The following is a 16,794-nucleotide window of genomic DNA, read 5'->3' as shown; positions in this document are numbered from 1 at the left end:
ATTCCGTCCAACACCATCTCATGCTATTGTAATGGATATTGCTGAAAAAGGGGTGGATTTGTCCAAATGCCACCAAGGAGGGGGATCACGAGTCCTGTTTTGAAGAGATTACGAGACAGATTTACAGATTGTGGTTTCAGTATCTATGAAAACTGTTCATGATCCATTCTGCTTGTTAACAACCAGTCTTTTCTACAATATGTCCTTGTGGAGCAAACATATTACATAGCCACAGCAGCTATGAACTGCACCAAAGCTTAGAGACAATGCCCTCTGAAGGACATAACGTAGCCTTTAACAATGTAACTTCTGATCTGGTTATCAGTGAGCAAGTTCTGCCTCAGCCAGTAACCAAGATGGTGATAAGGAAACTTCCAATTGATACAGACCAAGAGGTCGGAGGTACGTTGCCATTGAATTACCACCCATTCTGCACTGGACTGCAGATTGGACATGTACAGTGGGAGGAGCAAAAGAGATACTCCATCAACGGACTAAACACACTAAAATAATTAGAAGTCAAGCGGAGAAAGCAAAGGAATTGCTGCGGGACCCAAGGTTGTGGGGTAGGTTTTGGAATTGGAGAACCAATGTTCAAATACATCCGTGGGTCAGAAATCTGTCACATGTAGTGATTCTATGTACATTAGTAACCGTCATACTCAATATATGTCACCTTAGAAGATGGAAAAATGAAATTGTGCGAAGATTTGACGTAGAGGAGATAATGAAATAGAAGGAACGTCATGGAACCAATGTGTCAATTAAGATAGATACATGTTTTTGATATACACTATTTTTTCTATATGCATGTTTTTATGTATTATATATACATGTACATTTTTATACATATTCTATTATAATGATATAACACTGTAGATGTGCTACACCCATTAGGAAACACTGACAATCCTGGGAGTGGTCCACAGAAAAAGACAGAAAACGATCCAAAGATAAATAGGAAGGGTTTAGAGAAATAAGGGCTGTCAAATGGAACTAGATTAATTCAGGATATCTGGTCAACATGGATGAGTTGGACTGAAGGATTTGTTTCCCTGCTACCTCACAGCGCCAGAGACCCGGGTTCAATTCCCGCCTCAGGCGACTGACTGTGTGGAGTTTGCACGTTCTCCCCGTGTCTGCGTGGGTTTGCTCCGGGTGCTCCGGTTTCCTCCCACAGTCCAAAAATAAATGTGCAGGTTAGGTGAATTGGCCATGCTAAATTGCCCATAGTGTTAGGTGAAGGGGTAAATGTAGGGGAATGGGTCTGGGTGGGTGCACTTCGGCGGTTCGGTGTGGACTTGTTGGGCCAAAGAGCCTGTTTCCACACTGTAAGTAATCTAATCTCCATGACTCTAAGTATCTTTGGATCAAGAGGGTGGAGATGTTAGCCAGGCTGCTGCGCACAGAGAGACAGGGGTACCAATCAGTGACATACTCCTGAAAATGAGATGTTAGCCCCATGAGGCTGCAGAGATACAGAGGGACCAGTTGCTGACAGTGGCTGGGAATGCTCAGTGTGAAAAAGACTGCTGACACACAGGGGAAAGCAGCTTGTGAACTGAGAATGAGCACAGTCCAGGTACTGCTTGGTAATAACTACATTCTGCAAATAAAAGTAAGAAAGGTGAGGTAATGCAGAAGCCTTATTTGGACGAGGAGAATGAGGTAAAGCTACCTGGGTCCCTAGTCCAGACCTAATAAGGTAAAGACGTACAATAAGTGGATGAGCCTGAGCCAACAGAAAAAAAGACACCATGCCTTGAGAGAGACAAAGGAACAGGATAAAAGACGACCCAGGGCGTGCAGGCAACAAAAATTCCAGAGACCACCCATCACAGAAGCAGACCCTACGTCAAGTATGTGGTGACTTCAAGAGAGACAGAGAGCAGCATCTGACCAGCGTCAGCCCAGGTTAACCGTATCCTGGATCAGGTATTAGGTTTTGTATCGTGTGACTACTCAGGGAGTGTCAGAAGACTTTAATGAGTGTATAAATAGGTTCTAGTTCAGTTTGTGAGAGAAGCTTCACTTTATAATAAAACATATAAGAAATATGTACATTGTTGAATATGTTAATAAAAGTAACTTGTGAAGTTATGCGAATTGACTCTCCTCCTCTCTGTACAGCTGCAACCAGCAACTGCCAGATTCAAACAGGCATCAACAATAAATGGTGAAAGATTGCAGAGTTCTGAATTCCAGAGGGATCTGGGTATCCTCATGCATAAATTGGGAAAGATTAGTATGCAGGTAATTAGTAAAGATAATTGAAAATCACTTTCATTATGCATAAAATTGAATATAAAAATAAGGAGGTTACACTTTCTTTATTCAGGACATGGGTATGATAACACCCAGAGTACTGCGTACAAAATTGGTCTCCATATTTAAGGAAGCATGTGAGCATATTAGAAATAGTTCAGAGAAGGTTTACTAGACTCATACCTGGACTGGACAGATTGTCTTATGAGGCAAGTTTGGACAGGCTAGGCTTGTATCCACTTGAGTTTAGAATAGTAAGAAGCTTGATTGAAACATAAAATCCTGAGGAGTCTTGATAGGGTGAATGTGGAAAGAAAAGAATGCTCCATCTTAAACTAGGGGTCACTGTTTAAAAATCTGGGGTCACCCATTTATGACAGAAATGAGGAGTATTTTTCTTGCAGAAGCTCATTAATCTTTGAAACTGTCTCTCTCTCTCTAAACTTTGATAGATTCTTGATGAGGGCTGAAAAATGTGTTGCTGGAAAAGCGCAGCAGGTCAAGCAGCATCCAAGGAGCAGGACAATCAACGTTTCGGGCATAAGTCCTGCTTCAGATTCTTGATAAGCAAGGGGTGAAAGGTTACCGGGATAGGTGGCAAAGTGGAATAATAAGAACAAACATATTTTAACTGAATGGTGGAGCAAGATTAAAGGAGCCTAGTTGTCTACATCTGTTCCTAATTTACATGTTTATGTCCTTGGTAAACTTTACAAATAAGGTTTAGCAGTTTTTTGTTGTTCCCTAATATTAGCCGTGGAGTCTAAATAAAATTAGAGAAAACTGATCTATTCCAGATAACTAGACTAAGATTTCAGGGCAAGTGAGAGGGTGTGAAATTCTTCAGAGGTGTCGCTGAAGTAATCTACATAGAATAGGAGAAGGCCTAGGGAATTTCACATCAGTGTTCTTGCACTCTACAAGGAAGACTGTTTATTTTGAAACACAGAAGTTTGTGGGAAAGTAACTTATTCACCCTATTCTTCACGTTTCTCAATCAGGAATGTACTACAGATTCAGTTGCAAAAGGAGCCAAATTTCTTTGGTAACCTGTCTGAGTTTTAGCTGACAGACACGGTTGGGAGGTTGGCAAAGACAACTCTGAAAATGATCAGGGCCTAGTTATGCTGGGTCCCACAAATTAGCTGGGATATCAGTAGGCATCGTAAGGGATGTATTCTACACCCATTGCTCAACAACGCAAGTTGTGGATTTGGGACTCCCATGCCATAGGTTCTGCCTACAAAAGCCTGAAAGAGATTCAGTGCAAGTCTAAAAGCTGGATGCAAAAATGAGATGAGGCACACTGTCCTTCAGAAATACAAATGTGAGCCCCAATGTGCGGGGTGGAGAGGGGGTGGGGGTTCATTGCAAGGTTAACAGCCAGAATATGAAAAAAAGGAACACTTAGTATTTGTTTTTAAGGTTTGAACATTTTCCTTAAATAAGCTCTAATGGAAGAATTGCTTAATATCCATGGAGTGAGGCTGGAAATTCCCACCCAATGGTGGCTGGGGGCTGGAGTTAATCGCAGTGCAGACAGACAGGCACCAGTAATGCATCTATGGTGGTATGGGTGCCCATTGGACCTATACTAATGTGATGCCCTCCAACTGCAACTTGCAACACCAGTTGGGTACTGAGGACATTTTCAAAAAATCCTTTCACTGGATGAGGACATCGCTGGCCAAGCCAGCATTTATTCCTATCCCTAATTGTCCACAGGGCAGTTAATAGTTAACCACATTGCTGTGGGTCTGGAGTCATATGTAGGCCAGACAAGGTTAAGGATGGCTGTTTCCTTCCCTAAGGGACATTAGTGAACCAGATGGGCTTTTCCAACAATCGACAATGGATTCACGGTCATCAATGGATTCTTATTTCCAGATCTTAGTGAGTTCAAATTATACCATTGTGGGATTCAAACCTGGGTCCACAGAACATTACCTGGGTGTCTGGATTAACTAATAGCACTATCCCATTGCCTCCCCTATGATACTGGTGTAATCTGATAGCAATCCAATCATTTTCAGGGCCAATATGTTTAGATTCAACAGTACTTTTGAAATGATTCTACTTACTGTTCTTAGCTTCAATGAGCGCTAACCACGGTGGAAGTTCAAACACTGCAGCTTCAGTTTCAGTTAAATCTGATTTCAATGAGGCCGCTGTTGCGCTAGGAAGATGGCAAAACACACAGATTGATAATTTGGCATTCAATTTACCTGATAGAGTTATAAAGATGTTCAGCATGGAAACAGACCCTTTGGTCCAACTCGTCCAGGCCAACCAGATATCCCAACCCAATCTAGTCCCACCTGCCAGCACTCAGCCCATAACCCTCCAAACCCTTCCTATTCATATACCCATCTAGATGCATTTTAAATGTTGCAATTATACCAGGCTCCATCACTTCCTCTGGCAGCTCATTCCGTACACGTACAACCCTCTGAATAAAAAAGTTGCCACTTAGGTCTCTTTTATATCTTTCCCCTCTCACCCTAAACCTATTCTCTCTAGTTCTGGACTCCCCCACCCCAGGGAAAAGACTTTGTCTGTTTATCCTATCCATGCCCCTCATGATTTTGTAAACCTCTACAAGTCACCCCTCAGCCTCTGACGCTCCAGGGAAACAGCCCCAGCCTATTAAACCTCTCCCTGTAGCTCAAATCCTCCAAACCTGGCAACAGCCTTGTCAATCTTTTCTGATCCCTTTCATGTTTCACAACATCTTTCCAATAGGAAGGAGACCAGAGTTGCATGCAATATTCCAAAAGTGGCCTAACCAATGTCCTGTACAGTCGCAACATGACCTCCCAACTCCTGTACTCAATACTCTGACCAATAAAGGAAAGCATACCAAATGCTTTCCTCACTATCCGACTCTACTTTCAAGGAGTTATGAACCTGCACTCCAAGGTCTCTTTGTTCAGCAACACTCCCTAGGACCTTACATTAAGTGTATAATTCCTGCTACGATTTGCTTTCCCAAAATGCAGCACCTCGCATTTATCAAAATTAAACTCCATCTGTCACTTCTCAGCCCGTTGGCCCATCTGATCAAGATATCCCAAACAGTTCACTTCTCCTGCTTGCTAATATTCTTGGACAGCACACATTTCAGTAACTCTACCCATCTAAGGGCTGATTTTAGAGATGTGTGTTCCATCACATACCCTCACTGCTCAGCAAACAAACCAAATGCTGGAGAAACTCAGCAGGTCTGGCAGCATCTGTGGAGAGAGAAACAATGAACATTTCGAGTCTGGTGTGACTCTCATTCCAGAGTCATGACAGATTCAAAACGTTAACTGTTTCTCTCTCCAAATTTCAGAAACGCTTTATTCTGCTTTTCCATCTGCTTATTTTAGTAAGTGAAAAATTATAGAAGGCACACATGATTTCCTGATACGTGCTCTGGTCAGAAAGTCTCTTACTATGAGCATGATTTCCTAAAATTGTCCCTTTATCATATTAACATTTCCATGAACTGTGAGCTCTTCATATTTATTTATTTGATTTGATTACAAACATGGTTAGAGGAACAGCCAGTCATTCAGCTTTCAAGCTCACTTGTTTAATAAAGTGAGCTTGAATTCTTTTATAATCCATTCCAACAGAGTCAAGTGAAAGGAGATTGGGTATTGTCAGTACAAATGTAGAAGCAACATCTGTGTTTGCAGATTATGATGTTGCCAGAGGAGCAGCATGGAGAGAAGCAATAGAAGGGAATATCAGACAGCAAAGTTTTAAGGAAGGGTCACTGGACCCGAAACGTTAACTCTGATTTCTCTCCACAGATGCTGCCAGACCTGCGGAGTTTTTCCAGTATCCACAGTTCTTCTGTTTTTTTATTATTTTGGAAAGTCCATCTAACTTGTCCCATATAGTTACAATTCCTGATCCAATTAATTACCCACGAGATGTTGGGAAGCTTCATGTTGTAAGTGCTTGTTTCCTTTCATCTACTATCATTGGCTTCCTTCCCATGGATCCTGACTGATTAGAACATAACTAATAATGATTGCAGCAACCAATGAATCCCATGCATCCTATCATGACCAGTATCAGCCTTATTAAATGTCTGTCCAAATATGGGAACGTCATTTATTATATGCAAATTAAGAGATTGAGTTGAATACTGTGGTTCCTGCAATTTGTATTTTAGCAATGCTGGGCTGAAGAGGCCCAGGCATCCAATGAAATATGGGTCATAGAGCGGATTTAAAAGTTATAGGGCTAAACCTTTATAAAACTGGTCATAGTGAAAATGGGCTACACAGGCTCCAACACCTGAAACATAGAACATAGAACAGAGAATGTTACAGTGCAGTACAGGTCCTTCGGCCCTCGATGTTGGTCTCACAAGAGATCAGAAGCCATCTCTAGCCAATCTCCATTACTCTCTGAGATAGAGTCTCCAGCAGATTCTGTAGAGTTGTGCAACACAAAATCCACAAGAAATCAGTCAAAGTTGACTCCTCAAGATTGAAGTTATACCTGGGGATTCTCCAGAAGCAGAACATTGTGGATCAAATTACTTTAAGAAAAGTTTTAGTTTCGTAAAACAAGAACAAGAAATTCAAAAACTGTTGACCAATATAGAACTTCAAAGACATCAAAAGAATTTTTACCTAAGCACTTGTGATGTTCTACGACATTGATCTAAGTAAAAAGAAATTAGAATTAGTACTATTCTCCCTTCCAATGTGTTCAAATGAAAATAATGTTTTCACAGAGAAGATTTCTTTACACTGATTCTCTATGTAAGGCTAACATACCATTTGCTTTTCCATTTGCTTTCTACACCTAAATGTTAGCCTTCTGTAATTTGTGTACAAGTTTACCCAGATTCCTATAAACTCAAATCTTTCCGAGACTCTCCACATTTAAAAAAGCCTGCTTCAGTACTCTCTTTGAAAATGGATAATGTCACAGCTCTCCACGTCACATTCCACCTGACCCTTCCTTATCTACCATTATATCATTGTCCGGTACCCTCATCAGCACAGAGACTTTCACCTCAATGGGAACATGGTTGCAATTAGATTTGACCAAGGTCCCAGACTTTTGGAAACCAAACACACACTGTTAATGGGAAAGTGGGAAGAGCTGCAAGAAACCTGCAGGAGACAGGAAGGACAGCATTTGGCAGAGATGCCAAAGGCCTTACACATCCTCACATGGACAATGGAGAGATCCACTCAAGCCACAAAATCGGCCATGTTTCCAGCATGTGAATGGGTGTCTTCTTTCATGGAGAGGTTGGCAACCACCATGGGGTTGCTGATCTAGCAGAGCGCTCAGTAGAAGTTGTGTTTGTCCTTGGCATCTGCTGTTGGAGCCACACTCTGAATCACCTCAGGAGCTTCTGATTTTTTCTTCTTCATCCTCATTTGATGGTGTATGCAGCTCCTCCATCTCTTTGCTGGCAGTTTCATGCTGCTTTGCCCCTGAGATCGTGTAGTGCAGAAGACATCACAATGAATGGTGAGAATTTCTGTGGCATGTTTTGCAGTGCTCCACTTGTGGTGAGGTCAGCAGTCAACAATCCACACAACAGAACACAACATTCCGCAATCCAATCATTTACTTACTGTTGCCTTCTAGACACATGAGAGATACTGTTCCTCTCCTCTGCTGGACTTTGTGAGTGTCACAAACCAGGTTTTCTGAGGGTACCTAGGAGCCAACCCCATAATTGTACAGGGGCACAATGTCTTGTGGCACTGAGAGTGACTGGGAATGTACAAGTCCTGTGAGCTCCCTTGGAAGCAAATACAACCTTGGATTTGTTTTCAGTGGTCACAGGCCATCTGCACATCGTGGAACCAAGTGTCCTTTCACTTGGGAAAATCCAGCCAAATTCAACGGGCTTTCTGGTTCTGTGGCTGTGGGGAATCTCACAAAGTCATCAATCCTTTTGATCAAGTCACTCTTGAACTCCTTTATGCATGATGAAGTATTCTGAAGAAGAGCCATATTTGGACTCAAAACATTAACCTTGTTTCTCTCCATTGTAGCTGCCAGACCTGCTGAGCATCTCTGTTCTATTGTGTTAGCTTTGCCACGATTGACCTTCACTGTGTCATCCAGCTCCTTCCCCCCTGACCTTTACAATCTTTCTGAGGACTGCCATGACCCACCCTTCCTTCCAAGGACTGTCATGCTCTGACCTGCCTGGACAGGGACACCACAGCTCAACACAACAGCTCTACCTCCACTCCCCTGGTCCAACAAAACTATCCATTCTATAAAAATAATACATCCACTATATCTAAAGCTACCTCTTTTGAAACCTAAGGGTATAGACTGTTAGGACCAAGGAATTTGTTGACTTTAAGTTTGATCCTTCTCTTTATCAACATTAGTTTTTTGAGTTCCTCAGTTTGACTACACCCTTTATCCTTCAAACCTTGGATATTTTTGTCTTCTTACTATGGAGTCAAAAGTAAGGTGTTTGTTTCTGCTATTTCTTTATCCTCTACTATAATTTCTCCAGTCTCTGCCTCCAAGGGAGCCATGATTACTTGCACCAATCTATTTCTTCTGGCATATCTGTAGAAGTTTTTAAAGCCTGCTTTTGTATCTTGAACTACTTTACTCTTGTATACTATTTTTTCTCTCTTGACCATTACCTTGCTCATTCTTTAGGTAAGAGGTAAATGTAGGGGTATGGGTGGGTTGCGCTTCGGCGGGGCGGTGTGGACTTGTTGGGCCGAAGGGCCTGTTTCCACACTGTAAGTAATCTAATCTAATCTAATCTAACCTAATCTAATCTTTTTTGAGTCTTGAAATCCTCCCAAGCCTCAGGTTTAGTCCTCATTTTGTAAATGTCATAAATGTTCTGCTTTCATCTAAGGCTTATCAAATTGTTAGCCACTTCTCTCATGGGATTTTATTTATTTAATGAATGCTTTAAAACAGTGGATTATGAATTATTTAATCGCTTTCCATTACTTGTCAACTGTCATTCATCTTGATCTACTTTCCCAATCTGCTTTAGCTAAATTGCCCCTCATAACCATATCATTTGTCTTCTTTGGATTTAGAACCTTAGCTTCAGCCTTAACTAAATCACTGTAGAATACCAATGATCTTCTTCATGATTTTGGACTCAGGAAAAAACACAATAAGGAGGTAGAACTGACTGACAGTTACTCAGTCCTTCTACATTTTCAGAATTAATTTATTAATGAATTATGCACCTATGAAATGTCATCAAGATAGGGAAGGTATCTGAAGGAAGGTCGGCAAGTTCTCCACTTTGGAACTCTTCGGAATGCATATGTCAGACACAAATGATGATGCTCGTGACTTAGAATCTAGCCAGAAGTATTCAATTCCTTGAGAAGGAACACTATAATCCTTCAGAATATGTTGGGCACACAAATTAAGCGATATTTTTAATTTATAATTTTTACTGAGCCGTTTGCGATACGTTCCAGGAGCATGTTTTATGTTTTATTCCAGCCAAATTGTCCTTAAGGCCCCAATGCTCAAATCATCGCATTCAAGTTAGCTCAGTAAATGTGCCCAATTGTTGATCTGATATTGAGCAATAGCCCTTTTAAAATCAGCACCTTGTGACTTATATGATCTCAGAACAACGTTCTTGCAAATAGAAATGATTATTTAAAATGTAAATTTCGAGAGGAACAATATGATTTTGCAAGTCTGCTATATTAAGTTGAGAAAGTCATATTTTCACATTGCATTTGTTATCGGTATGATAGGTAATACTGTGCTTCATTAGCTCTAAAATCGATGGGATGACCTGAAGTTGTAAAAGGTATAACATATGTAAAGGATTTATTTTTTGCTTTCCTTCTATAAGTGCATATTCTCAGACCCAAGAATGAGACAGCGGCTTTACAGTAAAATCTCTGACCTTATTACAGGCTCGATTCAAATATGGACGTAAGAGCCCATCTTCAGAGGGGAGGTGAGAGTGACTGCCCTTGTTATCATGAACACATTTGACAGACTGTAACATCAAGGAACGCTGGCAGAAGTGGAGTCTATAGGCATCAAGAGAAAACTCTCCACTGGATTGAGTCACACCTGGCACACAAGAAGATGTGGGTCAGTAACCTCAGCTCCTCAGGCTAGTGTCCTAGGCCCAACCATCGTCAACTACTTCAGCAATGACTTTCCTTCCACCTGAAGGTCAGAAGTGGGGATGTTCACTGATGATTGCACGAAGTAGAGTCGTGACTCGTCAGATACTGATGCAGTCCATGTCCAAATGCAGCAAGATCTGGACAATGTCCTGGCTTGCACTGACAGTTTCCAATAACACTGACACCATACAAGTTCTAGACAATGACCATCTCCAACAAGATAGAATCTAACCATCAGCTCTTAACATTCAAAGACATTGCTATCACTGAATCACACTGAAGGTTACCGTTGATCGGAATCTGAATTGGACGAGCCATATAAGTACTGTGTCTACAAGACCAGCTCTGAGGCAGGGAATCCTGCAGTGATGAACTCATCTCCTGACTCACCAAAGCCTCCTCAAACATCATCCTCCAATCCCAAAAACATTAGGATCTAGAAAGACAAGGGCAGCAGACACATGGGAACACTATGGAAACATATTGTTATTCCTTCAGTGTTACTGGGTCAAAATCCTGGAACTCCCTTTCTACCAGTACTGTGGGTGTACCTATACCAAATGGACTGCAGCAATTCAACAATTCAGTTCAGCAACACCTTCACAAGGCTAACCAAAGATGGGTAATAAATGCTCACCCAGCTCGCAACACCCACACCCCACAAATTAGTATAATAAACATGCTCTTCTGTTAAAAAAAATGCACTGTTATATTTAATTTCAGTTGCTAATAAACAAAAACTACGACTTGAAGTTGATTAACTGTGCACAACAGAACTAATAATTAAAGTGTCCAGATAAAGTTAGCTTTCAAAGGCAACGCAGAAATGCATTACAAACAAAAATTTAAAATTCTCTTCCTCACTACATAATTTGTTTTTGGCATTGGCATTCTGCAAGGTACCACAGTTTATTTTTCAACTAAGTACCTGAAATGGGTGGTGCACTGTCATTGCAGAGAAATGTTTTCCATACAAGCTCAGGAGTCCTCAATTCCTTTGGAGTCAATAGTATTGACGGGTAACATTTGGTCATCTTTTGACGGCTAATCCTGTAATAATTTTTTAAGAAACCTTAATGTTGGACAGTGAAACTTCAAAGTACATGCATCTACATTTTAAAATCAGCAGACAAAGTACTCATGAATTATCACAAATATTATTACCAAGTTTGGGGGGTGGGGGTGGAAATAAAATTAAATCTGGGGTAGAGGGATTTCAACCACCCCGAAGTACGTTAAACCACAGAGATTGTTGTGAGGGAAGGACCGGAACAGTTCAATGATACTTTTTCATAGGGTTTGCTGAGATGATTCTTTGCCAAACAGGATGTTAATTTTCAATTTTCTATCTCTGAATACTTTCAGTTGTTAACAGGATGCACAGAGTGATTGGTTTACATCACTAATTGTTCTCTGATTAATTAACGAAAAGTCACAGCTACTGCTGAAGGAAAAATAAACTGGTTTTCTTAAGAATCAAAAAGTGTTTCTTCTTTAACTGCAAGGAACAGAGACAGTCCCAAACGTGTAGTGAACTGATGGTTTTTCCACCATCTTGTACACAGCCCCTAAAATTCTCTTCCTCACTACATAATTTGACTTTGACATTATCCTAGACAGTTTAGTTTTCAACTAAGTATCTGAACTGGGTGATGCATTATCATTGCAGAGAAATGTTTCAACTCCTGTTCAACTCCCTGCAAGTCAGTCACAGAGTTGTTGGCAGATGCAAGGCCTTCACCCTCAACTGGAAGGAGCCTTGCTACAAGAAGACAAACTAATTGTCTTTGCATCCAAAGCCCTGACTACAGTTGAGACCAAATTTGCCATCATAGAAGAGAGTATTTGGCAGTCATGTGTGGATGTAAGAAGTTCCATACATATCTCCAAGAGGGACGTCTTATAGTGGAGTGTGATTTACATCCATAAGAACAGATCTACAAATAGAATCTGTAGAAAGCACCAGCAAAACTATGAGATATTCAACTTTTGCTCTGAATGTCAAGCCAGGAGAGGAAATAGCGCTGGGAGCTATGCTGTCCTGCTTGTCGCTAAATGGAAAGACATGAAAGACGATCCAGGTATTGGACAGATGTCACAAATGTAATATCTTCATACAATGTAGACCAGACAAACAAAAAGACGCAGCAGAAAAAGAAGAAGTGAAAGCTAGAAGTATCACCCAGACTACCGCAGACTGTAAAAGCCACTTTATTCACACAATCTAGAAAGGAATCTTATTATTGCAGATTACTACCCAAAGTTCTCTTTTATCCAAAGATTAAAGGCTTGACTTGTCATACCAGCTGTTGAGCTTTAGTTTGCTGAACGAGGATCACCAGAGAGATTAGCTAGTAATCATGGTGTCCAACTTGGAAATGGAAAATTCAAGAAATTTACTGAATAATATCAGTTTCTCATCATCATCATCACCTCATTATAGCACTGCTCTCAGGAATATGGTTTTATGGAAAGACATATTTATGAGTCAATGGAATGGAAAAAAAATGAATGGAAAAAAAAAAAGGACTACTCTGCCAAGCAAGATCAACCCTCCAAGTGACCAGGAGCAAGTGAGGCAGCAATTCACCGAAGCACAGGTTAGAGGAGGTCAGCATTTTACCAAACGTGCCAAATCCCGATCTGCATGAGCCGTTGAATGGACAAAATATGTATGTACAGGCTTCAATTAGGAAACCTTGGAACCCAGCAGACCTTATTGCTGAAACCAAAGCCCCAAGGTCATGTACAATTGTGACAGAAACCAATAAGCAAATGAAAAGAAACAGGATCCATTTTGAACAAACACCTGAGCTGGAAAAACCAAACAGAAAAGAACCAATCAATAAGACCAGAAACATCATTATCCAAGCATAATGCCCATTTACACCAGGAACAACATATCTTTTGTGCAGCTCAACACTACAAGGAACACCAAATCAACAACATGGAAGTACAACATCTTATCACACAGTCAATACTATGATTTTTTTTAAAGAAAAGAATATTTCAAATTTACTCTTTTTATGAACAAATGAAATGGTAGGGGCAGCATGACATTTCAAGGCAAGATTTTATATATTTTTATATATAAAGAACTAGTAACTATTTGGTGAGTAACTAATGTGTAAATGTTCCCATGGACCATATTCATGGGTGTACTGCTCAGTCATCTGTAATAGGCTACCAGTCAAAGGCAGTCTTCATAACAAGAAGCGTGACAAGCCATGTTATTCCCATCGAGATTTTCCAAGTCAAAAGTATGATTATTTCTAACACGTGAACTAGAAGACAATATGGACTTGTACTTGCATGACATCATATCAGTCTTAAAGAGATTGACCAGTGCGACAAGTCGGTTGTACAAAGGTAGCAAAGGTTCAAGGGAACATTGACTGTTACATCATGTCACACAAGTGATTACTGTACTTGTGACAAAGCAATGGAAACCTGAAAAGGTTTCCTCTGCTAAAATAAACATTTGATACAATCCTCACACTTGTGTATTTGTATTTCATTGTACAATTTCCAATGCCAAAGCTGTCTACAAAGTCTGTAATGTATGACCTACTAATCTTGGTGGCAACTGCCAGTACATGATTTATTATGTTTAACATGTCTACCTTAGCAACTGTGAGAGTCCTAAAGGAAACGGATTCTCGCCTTCTTCTGGTCCTTTCAGCAGAAACTCCACATATGTGATCGGCATTGGCATCTGATTGAAAGAGGTGTCCACAGTTTATGCATCAGTTATAAATAAAGAGATTTTTTGTTCTTAAAGAATCACTAGAGCATATCCACACTAAAAAGACCTGCACACTAAAGGAGCACAATTCAGCACAGAGTTCAAATGTTTTGAATCCAAAATATCTTAACAAACAGTTAAGACACATTGACTATTAAGTAAAGCTGAAAATAAATACACCTTGCAATGTAATAATTTTCCATCGATTTTATAGTTAACAGTTAATCAATGGGGGAGAATTTAATTTGTACATCACCAGTTCCTTGTTTTTATTCACTTGTGACATGGGTGCCCCTGGCTGGGTCAGCACTTATTACCCATCCTTAGTTGCCTTTGAGAAGATGACAGTGAGCTGTCTTCATGAACTGCTGCAGTCTGTACAGAAACAGCACTGCTCAAACTCAGCTCCAAAGAGATATAAAAAGTTTTGCACACAACATGTTCTATTATATAAAAGTGTAACATTGGATCACATTTTAAAATGTAGATCATGCTTTTACATCAAATTCATGAAACCTCGCCAATGAACAAGTCGTATGTATAACTGCTACCAGTCAAATCGTACTAAGGTGGTATGAAAACTACCAACCATGACTCAAGCATCCAGCAAAAATAAAGCTGGATGAAAGAAGTAAGGAAAACAAAATCAAAATAAATCATTCATGTTATTTTTACCATTAGGCATTTTTAACTTGATAATCTCCATGAGCTAAGGCTTTCTGTCATGTGATTTTATGTCAGGATTTGAAAGGTAACATTCAATTCACTAGTGGTTCAGTGGTTAGCACTGCTGCCTTGTAGCACCAGGGACCTGGGTTCAATTCCAGCCTCAGGTGACTGCATGGCGTTTGCACATTCTCCCCATGTCTGTGTGGGTTTGCTCTGGTTTCCTTGAGCAAGCCAGGTGAATGGGTCTGGCTGGGTTACTCTTCAGAGGGTTGGTGTGGACTTGTTGGGCTGAAGGGTCTGTTTCTACATTGTAGGGAATCTAATCTAATACTATTTTGCGAGTCTGAAATTTCATGGGAGTTTCCACTGCTCATCCAGCAAAACGCTTGCAGAAGATCTCCTGAATCCTTCAGAGAAAGGGCGGAACAAGCAATCTAATTCACCCTCCAGGCATTGGACTGGAGTCACAGAAATTGCACACTGCCCCTCCATAGTTTTTTAGGGCCATTGTAGTTTGCATTAAAAACAGGTCATTTCAGTCCAGATGAAACCTCTGGGCTGGCATGCTGCACTGCATGAAGTTACTGCTGAAAATAAGTTCCTTGAACATTATTAGTTGACAAAAAAACTGAATCACTTATATGCCAGATCAGAAGATTGGACAGAATATAAAAATATCGAAGCACTGCTCAAAGATTAAAAAGGAGGGAAAAAAATTAGAGTAAAGGAGAAAGTTAGCCAAAATTATAAAAGCAGATAGGAAATGTTCCTTCACGCATTTCAAAAAAGAGTTCACAAAGTAAGGATTGGCTTTGTACAGAATAAGTCTAGGGAATTAGCAATGGAAAATAAAGAGATGGAAGATGTGTTGAGCAGATATTTTGCACTGGTCTTCACTGGAGACAATGTAGTAACCTTCCAGAAATAGGTGTAAACCAAGAATTGAAATAGAGAGAGGAAAATGACCACTAACAGGGAAGTAATATTGAATAAATCTTTAGAATTGTGAGTTAACAAGTCCTCAGGTCTTGATGGATTTCATTGCAGGGTTTAAAAAAAATAGCTAGTGAGATATTGATGCACTGGTTTTAATTTACCAAAACTCATTAGATTCAGGGTAGTCCTTTTAAACAAAAAAATGGCTAAGGGAGGAAGGAACAAAGCAAGAAACTACAGCTTATCATCGGTTAGAGGGAAAATGTTAAAAGTTATCATTAAAAATAATATAACATGGTACTTAAATGAATTCAAGGTACAGCCTTCTTGGTCATGTCAAAGGGAAATTATGTTTACCTAATTTATTGGAATTATTTGAAGAAGTAACTTGTGCTGTGGATAAAGGGGAATTAGTGAATATATTATAGTCAGACTTCCAGATGGCACTTTGATAAGATTCCTTGTCAAAGGTTACTGCTGCAAATAAAAGTTCATGGTATAGGATAATACATTGGTGTTGCTAAAAGATTGGCTGGATAGCAGGAAGTAGAGAATATGAATAAATTAGTCATTTTCAGACTAGCAGGATGTCAGGAATGGTGTGTCATGGAGTCAGTGCTGGGGCCTCAACTCTTTACAATTTATATAAATGACTTGGATAAAAGGAGCAAGGAATGGCAGCTAAATTTGCTGATAACACAAAGGAAGATAGGAAAGTGAGTTGTGAAGTCTACAAGGAGTGGTAAGGAGCCTACAAAGGGATATTGATAGGTTAAGTAGATGGGCAAAGATCTGGTAAATAGAATATAATGTTGGGAAGTGTGACAATATCCATTTTTGCAGAATGAATTGAAACAATACATATTATCTAAGTGGCAAGAGATTGCAGATTTCTGAGGTGCAAAGAGCTCTGAATGTTCTGTATACAGTACTTGTCACCATATTTAACAGAAGGATGTTAACTCCTCGGAAGCAGTTCAGAAATGGTTTACTACACTAATACTTTAAATGAGTGGATTACGTTATCAGGAAAGGTTAAGTATACTAGGCTGGTAT

The 16,794-nt window shown here is 40.0% G+C and overlaps 1 protein-coding gene across 1 annotated transcript in view; it reads right to left on the bottom strand.

The window, feature by feature from the left end:
• The window catches only part of LOC122564417, an 84,329-nt gene that overhangs the window by 28,570 nt on the left and 38,965 nt on the right, over positions 1–16,794 (bottom strand). The window contains exons 10-13 of the mRNA XM_043719253.1: positions 14,012–14,103; positions 11,317–11,438; positions 6,900–6,930; positions 4,347–4,441 (exon numbers count right to left, since the gene is read on the bottom strand). Coding sequence (XP_043575188.1) covers positions 4,347–4,441; positions 6,900–6,930; positions 11,317–11,438; positions 14,012–14,103 — 340 coding nt within the window. The remainder of the gene's footprint in view (positions 1–4,346; positions 4,442–6,899; positions 6,931–11,316; positions 11,439–14,011; positions 14,104–16,794) is intronic.

The sequence above is a fragment of the Chiloscyllium plagiosum genome, chromosome 29 (genome assembly GCF_004010195.1).
Source record: "Chiloscyllium plagiosum isolate BGI_BamShark_2017 chromosome 29, ASM401019v2, whole genome shotgun sequence".
In the NCBI taxonomy this organism is placed as follows: Eukaryota; Metazoa; Chordata; class Chondrichthyes; order Orectolobiformes; family Hemiscylliidae; genus Chiloscyllium; species Chiloscyllium plagiosum.
This window is presented reverse-complemented; position numbering and strand designations above follow the sequence as displayed.